The following is a 9,463-nucleotide window of genomic DNA, read 5'->3' as shown; positions in this document are numbered from 1 at the left end:
GAATTTGTTTTAGTAGGATTTACATTTTCATCAAGAGAAATAATTTTATCTAATTTATTTTCAGAATTGAATTGGTCTGGATATTTTTGAGAAAGTCTTTCTTTATTAAATATAGTAGGAGGAGAAACTTTAATTGTAGGAGTTTTTTTAGAAGAATGATCAACTGTTACAGGTAATTTTAATGTTTTTGGTAATTTTTGAACTTTTGATATTTGTTGATTTTGAGTGTTAAGTTCTTTATTAATATCATTAATAGAAATAAACCCATTTTTTTCAAAATTACTAATAATTTCTATATCATCTTTTATTACTTCAATAACGAGTTGTAATTGTTCATATTCTGTTCCATATTTTAAAATTTCTTGACCTAATTTTCCAAATTTAATTGATTTTGATTTTCCTTTATAACCAAAACGATATGAATTATGTTTTATTAAATTTCTATAAACTTGTAATTCTTGAGAAAGAGTTAAAGTATCATCTAATTCATTCATTGAAGAAGTAATTTCATCAATAGTATTTTTAATTGACATATCAAATGCAATAATTTGTTTTACTGTAGCCATCATATATTTATTACGAATATTTGTTTCAAATAATGGAGTATAATCATTACTCATATCAATTACAATATCGATACAACTTAAATCAATTTCAGTTGAAATACATGAATTATGAACACAAACAACTCTTGAATTTCCACTTAAAGTAATAGGTGTTTTTCTAGTACTATCATTATTTAATTCTTGTTCAAATAAATCTTTAACTTTTTCAGCACTTTTTTCAGAAGGACATTTCATAATTTCACAAATTGCTTTAGTTTTTTTAATATCAATTTTCCAATCAATGTAATTTGACCTTGTTATTTTAGAAATATATCTTAATGGCATATCATAATCTCCTAATACTGCTAATTTAATTCCTGGAATATTTCCTATTATTTTAATACATTTTAAAATAAAATCAACTTTTGTTCCTTGAGTTTTTAAATTTGTATCAAACATTTTTGGATAAATAAGTAATTTTTTTATTTCATTTAATATAACTCCTGTTTGTTCATTGTTACAACTTTTTGCTATTGTAATTAAATCATTATATATTGGTTTTTGTATTTGATGAATATTTAAATAAACGTCAACATATCTGATGAAATATGAAAACATGTTATTTTCAAATTTTTGTAATTCTTTAATTTTTCTTCGTCTACAATGATTTTTAATTATAGCCTCATCAAATGTTCCATTGTATAATAATAAAAATGTATGTTCTTTAATATAATATTTAGAATTAAAAAATAATGATGGTTCTGTATCAATAATAACAATATCAAATTCAACATTAACTCTAAACTGAAATGCCATTGTTGTAGTAACTACAAATGAACACTTTAAACAATCAGTTTCTGTATGATATAATTCATTATCTAAAACCTCTTTCATATCTTCTTCTTTAGGTACTTTAGTAATAAAAGTAACATATGCATTTGGAATAATTTTTTCAATATTCTCTTTATAGAAATCTATTCCAGCTTCATCTGTAACAATTAAATGAGGTCCTTTAATACCATTATCCATTAATAGTTTCATATACATTAATACTGATATTTTTAATTTATGTGTAACAAATAATTCTCCATCAGCTTCTCCTGTTTTTTTTATCCAACACCCATGGTTTTTATGCATTTTTTCAAATACTTTATTACATAATTCTACTTCTTCTTTATACTCAAGATTTATAGTTTCTACATTTAATGTTAGTGGATTAGAAAGACTAGAAAGTGGTTTAATTTTTTCAACTTTATTTGTGTATTGAGTTATGAGCATTTTATAACGAGGGTTATCAAAAAAACTAGGCTCTTCAGTAGATAAGAAAACATCCCCACAATATTTCCATTTAACAGTGAACATTTCTGTAGCTGTTTCATCATAACATGACGATAAAATTTTTTCAGGAACTAAATCACGAGCAGGAATAATCTTAGTTAAACGAGGTTGATATAAAATTCCATCAATTGTATTTTGGTCAATAAATTTCTTAAATAGATTATCTGGATCAATTCGAGAATTCCCTTCTATTTCTTCACGTAAAACCCATGTGGAACGAAGAATAGAAAAACCTTTCCATTCTACTAGAAATAATGAAGTATTTGATGGTATTTCTTCATAAGTTAATTTAGAAGGAATAAAATATTTAAATACATTAGCACACTCAAACGTATGAGATTGATCAATAAATGTGAAAATATTATTAACTTCAAACGTATCTGAAGATAAATCAACCATGAAAAGAAATCAAACAAGAAAAATAAGTTCCTTTTTTTTTCCTCATTTTTTAAAAAAATAAAAAAAAAAAACAAATTTAATTACTCTTGTTTTCTACGTTTTAAGAAAGGAGTTCTTGTTGAAGGAGGTTGTGATAAAAATCGAGAATCATAAAATTTTTGAGTATTATATTGTTCGATTGCTTTAAGCGCGTCTTTTGAAACCTCCCTATGAGGAATTATTTGAACAAAATTTGGACTAACAGCATCAACCATTTCTTTCCACATTTCATATTCTAATGTACATACCGTTTGAGAATTATTTTCTTGTTTTTTAGAATCTTTTTTAGAAGTACTAATAGATATATAAGGTACTCTGTTTTTAACAACAATATAAGCAGTTCCTTCTTTTATTAAAAAAGATGTATAAAAGATATTTTCTACTGTTTGTCCAAAACTTTTAACATTCAAAACAAATTGAAAGAATGGCATTTCTCCTTTTTTTATTAATAATTCTTTAACCATTTTAATTCGTTCTGGTGTTTCTTTAGCTGCACTCCATTCATCTGCATTAACTGTTTTTGGTTTGACTGCTTCTCCAACATCCGATTTAATAATTTTTTTTCTTTCTCTAGTTTTGCGTTCAATAATAACTCCATGAATAAGAGGATTAGATGGTGCAACTTTCCAACCACTTAATAATACTTCTTTACCAAATTTAATGAGTTGGTTTTCAGTTACATCATTATTCTCTGAATACAAATCACGAAATCGAGTAATAAATGATGAAATATCATACATTTTAAATCCTGTTTTAAGTCTTTGTGATTTTTCTAATGTAACACCTGAGGTGATAGTAAAACATTCCGCATCAAGTGCTGCCTCACGAGGGTGATCGATTTTATCAAATATTTTACCTGCTTTATCAACAAAATTTATAATTTCATCATTATCTGGGTTTGATAATAATTCATGTTTGGCTTGAATTTCTTGCATAATTTCACGTAATTCTTTACGAACTGCAGAACGATCATTAGGTGTTGACATTAATGAAAAGATAAACAAATTGACTTCTCTCTTTGAATTTCTTCTTTTAAAAAAAACCCTTTTCATCAAAAAGAGAAAAACATAAAATCATTCAAAAAATAAAAGATTGTTTTTCATTTTTTTTTTCGTTTTTAGAAAAGAACTGTTTTCATTTATATGACAAAACCCTATTGTTCACATCTTAATTCATTAGAATATCACCAAATTTTCCATTACCTTGGAATTACTCATTTAAGGTTATTAATTCAAGTTTCCAAAGAGGTTAAGAGATGTGTAGAAAGTATTGATCAGTTACTTGTTCGTCATGATTTGTTAAAATACTTAAAAGAATTTCCAACAGTAAAAAAAGTGTTTTATTTTTCACTTAATTTTATTATTGATAAAATTCCACAATTAACATTTCTTTCAAATTTAAGAGAATTAGAGTTTAGTAATTTAAATTGTATTGATTATTATTCACTTAATAATATTCTTCAATGTGTTAAACTTACGAAATTAAATTTTTGTTTTTTAAATCAAGTTAGTGAAGAAAACAGTATTAAATATATTAATTGTATTGTAACAAATCAACCATATTTAAAAAGTTTAAAAATTACAAAAGATTTATCTCAATATAGATATTATTCTAAATCTTATGAAGTACAAAATTTAAGTCAACTAACTCGATTAACTCAATTAAAAATATTTTCATATTGTAAAGAACATTGTACATTACCAAAATTACAAGAATATAATGTTTTTGTTAATGATACTCAATATTTTAATGAAACAATTAACTGTTTTACTCAATCTAAAAATTTAAAAACACTTGTTCTTCGTGGAAATTTTGATGAAATATCAAGTATTTATAACATTACTACACTTACTCAAATAAATACTCTTGATCTTACTGGAACTGATGTTAATAATGATTCTGAAATTACCCAACTTACTAATTCTTCTTTTAATACTATTAAATTTAATGGATTTTTTGGTATTAATAGTGAGTCTATTCGTTTCTCAAATTTAGGAAACAAATTTTATATTGACTCTGAAGTATATTTGGATAGAGAACTTGGTCATATCCCACCATCTTTAATTAGTCAAATTAAAAATGAACTTAAAAATAACTCACATAGCTCTATTAAACCTTTTGCCATTTTCATTCTTTCTAATAAAATTACTTTACAAGCACTAATCATTTCAACTCTTTTTCCTCATTGTTATCAATATTGTGGTGTTCAAACTAATACTTTTGATTGTTCAAACTTGAAATTATTTGATGAATATGAAGTTACATTTAATCATATAGCTTTTAAAAATGTTTCTCTTCTCCTTAATTTTAATGTTTTACAAAATATGCAATGTCTAACATCACTTACTTTATTCAAAATAAATACAGAATTATCTATTAACTTATTAACTCAATTAAAAAGATTGGCTATTTATGATGGTGAATTTCAACATATCAATAATTTGAAATTAGAATTTATTCGTTTCTTTAAAGTAAAACATGTTAATATAAATGAAGTTATTGAAATGACTACTTTAAAAAGTATTTTTTGGAAAGAAATGGAACAAGACCTACCACTCAACAACTTAGTAACTACCTCAATTTTACGAATTGTTATTGAAGAAGAAAAAATACCTTTTAATGACTTACCGATTTTAGAAAAGAAGAGAATATTTGTTGATTCTTATGATTTTGAGTCTAGTGAATTTGATGAGACAGGAGAAAACGAAGATTTGTCAAGTTCTGATAATTCAGAAGATTCTGATAGTGATGTGGATATTATTTTTGATGAGATTGAGTAACGATGAATAGTACATATATATTTAATTAAACTAAATTATTCTTTTTTTTTTCTCTTACCTTTTCATTTGTTGTAAAAATAGAAGATGACTTGGAAAAAAAAACGATAAAAAAATAATGAATGAAGAATTAAATGTAAACTCTAAATACAAAAAATGTCTTTCAAAAAGGTAGTGTGTTTTCCATTTAAATTATGGAATATGGTTCCATATATCCAACAATTAGTGTTTTTAATGTTAATAACTCTACTACCATTTCCTTATATGACAGAACCAGGTTTATTATCAATACCATATTTATTAGAATTTTTAATAGTTTCATTTAGTGGAATATTTACAGAAACACATATTTTAAGGGTATGGTCATTATTAATTATGTTGTATTCATTTGTTCATTTTATTATATTAATTACATTTTATTTTGTTGATATTGAAGAACATTGGGGACTTATGTTATGTGGACTAATGTTTAAAAATCAAAAACAAGAATTTTATATTCTTCATACAATTTTTGTTGGGGTGATTGGAATTATTTCTTTTTTTGGAATTTTTTCACGTTCAGAAAAAATTAATATTCGTCATACAGCTTTAGTTCCAACTCTTACTGCTTTATTCTTTTTCATTTCTGCCTTTGTTGTTAATTCATCTCAAGGAGGAATAATCCCAATTTTATTCTTCTTAGCTTCAATTGTTTTAATTATTTCACCAAGACTATTATTTAAATTTCTTTCAGTTTCACTTGCTTTTATAATGTTTATTTATTTAATTATATTATCATTATGGAATATCTTTTCATTTGTTTCTAATGAATATAATTTCTTTCAAACAACTGAATTAGATATATTACAAAAAGCTATGTCTACTGTTGGATTTTCTATTGTCAGATATCCTTCATGGGTTTTCTTTGGTATGAATTATGTTGCTTATTTAATGTTTCCACTAATATGTCTTTGTATTAAAATTACATTTAATGAAAAAGAAACAGAAAATAATTCAGAAAGTTCTCCACAAACAGGAATAACAGAATTTACTTCAAAAACAGAAGATAATTCAGAAGAAGAGCAATTCATTGAAGAAAAGAAATCAAAAAATAAAATAATTAAAGAAGGATTAAAACAAATATATAAACTTATTATTACATGTCTTGCAGTTTGTTTACAAATAATTGTAAAAGGAGGTGTATTTATTTCAATTATTGTCATGTTTTGTGTAGGTCTTGTAAATATTAGTATCTTTGGATTTTCATTTTTAGTTATTTCTATTTCACTTATATTTATTCCAGTTAATTATTGTCAAAAATTATGGCCAATTGTTATTATTTATACATTATTAATCGTATTAATGGAAATGATTGTTCAATTAGATTATATTGATGTATCATCACTTCCATCATATATTGGATTATATAAATTTAATGATCAAACAACACTTTCTGTAGATATTAAATGGAATGATACACATCTTGGGGAATTAATATCAAAGATTATTTTATTATTTGTTTCATTTCTTGAATACTATGCAAATAAAATTGGAGTTAAAGTAATTCATGATGATAGTAAAATAGAAGTATTCAAATATTCTTGTGCAAAATTTATTGACTTCTGGGGATTATTTATTTGTTGTGTAGTTATTGCAATTGCTGCTTTATATGAAGACATTAATATTGAATTAATTTTATATATTATTGCGTTAGCAATTCTTGTTCTTTTACAAACTCATTTTGTTTATTCTAAAGTAGTAATACAATTCATTCTACCTATTTACTCATTCATATTCTTTATTGTTCTTCTTGTTCGTTATGTCTCTCAATTTAGACCTGATTCAGTTTATTCAAACAATAATGAAATTTATATTAATAATTTTTGGGATATCTTTACTGGAATGAGTCAAGTAGAAGTTGGTTGTTTAAAATATACTTCATTATGGGAACGTGTAAAAGGATTTTTACCAAATATTCTTGTTATTGCAGTTTGCGCTATTGAAAGTCGTTTATTAATTATTGTTCCTCGTTATTTAAAAGAAGTTGAAGATGGGTATCTTGCTAAATTAAAAAAAAAGAGAGGGGTTCAACACTTTGACAGAGAAACACTTCAACATTCATTCAATCGGTTTGAACAAGAAACACGTTTAGAAGAAGAAACTAATGAAGAAAAGAATTTAGCTAAAGTTGAATTAATTTCTACAAGTCAAGAAGGAAATAAAATTATTAAATCTAAGAAAGATAAACCAAATAATCAAAACATATATTTAGATAATGAAGAAAATAGTCAATGTATTCCTAAGTTTATTCGTGAATTATCTGATTTAATTATGAGATTTTTAGCAATTTATATTCCACATATATCAGTTATTTGTGCTATTATTATAGCTGCATATCCAATTGTAGATTCTACATTTGAACAACAAACATGGGATTGTTTACACTTTTTATTGTTTATAACAACTATGGTTTGTCTTCTTTCTAAGAAAGGATTTAATGCGGCATGTGCTCCGTTGTTATGGGTCTGTACTATTAGTATGATTATATTAATTGTTCCAAATTTCAGAACAATTAATCAATTAATAGACCAATACAACGTTTTTGGATCAACTCAAACAAAAGTATGGATTTATAGTCTTATTGGAATTAAAACATGTTTTGATGATGTTTTAACAGCACCTAAATGTGTTTCATATGATGAATTGAAATATCCATATTGTTGGGATTTGATAAAAGATTTTCTTGTTATTTTCTTCCTAATCATTGTAACAAGGACTTCATTTTTCTGGGGAAGAGTATATAAAAAGAAAGAAAGATTAATGTTATTTAGATATATTGATTTGGAATATGATTTAAAAAAATATTCATGGAATAAGGTAAAATATTATATTTCAAATTTCTTTAGTTATTTTGGACCACTTTATATTCTCTTTGTATTAGTAGTTTGTATTTGTTTACATGCTAATGATTTTATGGCACTTCTTTATATTATTATTTCTTTAGTCGCAGTTATTTGTCCACATAAAATTCTTACTAAAATGATTCCAGTTGTAGAATTTATTTTATTAACACTTGTTATCATTAACTCAATTTGGACAATTCCATTAGAACCATTAGACACTCAATGGGAAATTTGGAAGAAATGGGATTGGGATATTGATTATTCTTTAAGAAAATATACATTATTAATGCCAGTTGAACAAGGTAAAAAATTATTAGTAGTAAAGGTATTTGATTGTTTATTTATATTTCTCATTAATCGTATATCATTCCATTTTAGAGAAGGACATATTCATGAAATATATAAATTTATTTCACCACCATATTTCCCTGAAGAATCTCGAAATATTTTTGATGGGGTACATCGTGTTTTATTAAAATATTTAAATCTTATTTGTGGAATTGTTATTATGTTACTTGCTGTTAATCGTAAAGACGTTATATCATATATTTATGTTGGAATGACAATGTATATTGTTTTTAAAGGTAAATTTCTTAGAGAAAGAATTCAATGGAAGATACTACAAGTTTTAAATTTCTTTATTCTAATTGTACAAAATATTTTTGTATTATCTTCTCTTCTTACTTACTTTAGAGATGATGAAGAAACCAAAAAAACACAAGGAATTAATTTAGCATTGCAAATCTTTGAAACATTTGGACTATATATGCATGCAGGAGAACCATTTATTTTTAATGTAGTTATATTATTTGTTATGTTAATTAGGAGTGCAGTATTTAGACAAATCCCAGAAACATTCAGAAAATTAGAAGATAATATTGAAAAAGAACGAGCAAATATCTTTGTAAAATTAAAAGAGTTGATTGATTTAGATAGAGATAAAATAATGATTGAATTAGATAAAAAATACAATGAAAAAGTTCTTCGTATGAAAAGATTAGATGAGTTAAGAGAATTAAGAAAAAAAGATAGGTTGAGTGATTTCCATGATAACGATTTTGTTGAAGTTGCAGAAACAGCTCCAAAAGAAATTACAACAAAAGGATTCTTCCAAAATCTTTGTGATACTGCAAAAGAAATCTCCTTAAATTGTATTGATGCCTTGATCCATTTCTTACATAGTAGAAATCTCGTTGTTCGTTTAAATTTACCTAAAAATGCTACTGATGAACAAATTGAAGATAGTTTATATGCTACAATTAAACCAGTAAGTAAAGAACCATCAGCTACCTTTACCCCAAAAATTGGATCAACAAGACAAACCCCAGTAAATAAGTTAGGTGTCATAACATCTAGTGATATTGTTCAATCAGATGATAGTGATGAAAATGTATTTTATTCAGTTAAATCATCACCAGAAAATCTATCAATAAACTCATCAAGCTCTTTTTCTGAAGAAGAGTCAGAACCAATAGATATTTCA

General features: G+C 24.8%; 4 protein-coding genes across 4 annotated transcripts in view, besides 9 other annotated features; 2 read left to right on the top strand and 2 right to left on the bottom strand.

Annotated features, from left to right (window-relative positions):
• On the bottom strand, positions 1-2,282 carry EDI_172890 (uncharacterized protein; the record flags this gene model as incomplete). The annotated part of the gene is made up of 1 exon (XM_001734818.1): positions 1-2,282. A coding segment is annotated over one exon (2,282 nt), but the record flags the coding sequence as incomplete, so codon positions are not given.
• Positions 936-964: a sequence feature (AT_rich).
• Positions 1,011-1,045: a sequence feature (AT_rich).
• Positions 1,246-1,299: a sequence feature (AT_rich).
• Positions 2,283-2,326: 44 nt separating the features above from the next.
• Positions 2,327-2,365: a sequence feature (AT_rich).
• Positions 2,363-3,307, bottom strand: EDI_172880 (non-structural maintenance of chromosome element, putative; the record flags this gene model as incomplete). Its single annotated transcript, XM_001734817.1, has 1 exon — positions 2,363-3,307. The coding sequence occupies one exon, from the start codon at positions 3,305-3,307 to the stop codon at positions 2,363-2,365; it is 945 nt and encodes a 314-aa protein (XP_001734869.1).
• Positions 3,308-3,463: 156 nt separating this feature from the next.
• EDI_172870 (uncharacterized protein) lies at positions 3,464-5,101 on the top strand (the record flags this gene model as incomplete). Its single annotated transcript, XM_001734816.1, has 1 exon — positions 3,464-5,101. One exon carries the CDS (start codon positions 3,464-3,466, stop codon positions 5,099-5,101), a length of 1,638 nt encoding a protein of 545 aa, XP_001734868.1.
• Positions 5,102-5,114: 13 nt separating this feature from the next.
• Positions 5,115-5,152: a sequence feature (AT_rich).
• A 102-nt stretch (positions 5,153-5,254) lies between these two features.
• EDI_172760 (uncharacterized protein) overlaps positions 5,255-9,463 on the top strand; it is a gene marked incomplete at both ends in the record, with an annotated part of 7,378 nt that continues 3,169 nt past the window's right edge. The window contains one exon of the mRNA XM_001734815.1: positions 5,255-9,359. Within this exon, the coding sequence (XP_001734867.1) occupies positions 5,255-9,359 (4,105 nt within the window). The remainder of the gene's footprint in view (positions 9,360-9,463) is intronic.
• Positions 5,493-5,521: a sequence feature (AT_rich).
• Positions 5,842-5,873: a sequence feature (AT_rich).
• Positions 6,755-6,784: a sequence feature (AT_rich).
• Positions 6,942-6,962: a sequence feature (AT_rich).

This window comes from Entamoeba dispar, genomic scaffold (assembly GCF_000209125.1).
Source record: "Entamoeba dispar SAW760 scf_1105229458661 genomic scaffold, whole genome shotgun sequence".
Taxonomy (NCBI): Eukaryota; Evosea; order Mastigamoebida; family Endamoebidae; genus Entamoeba; species Entamoeba dispar.
The sequence above is the reverse complement of the archived record's forward strand: the minus strand, read 5'-3'. Positions and strand labels throughout refer to the sequence as shown.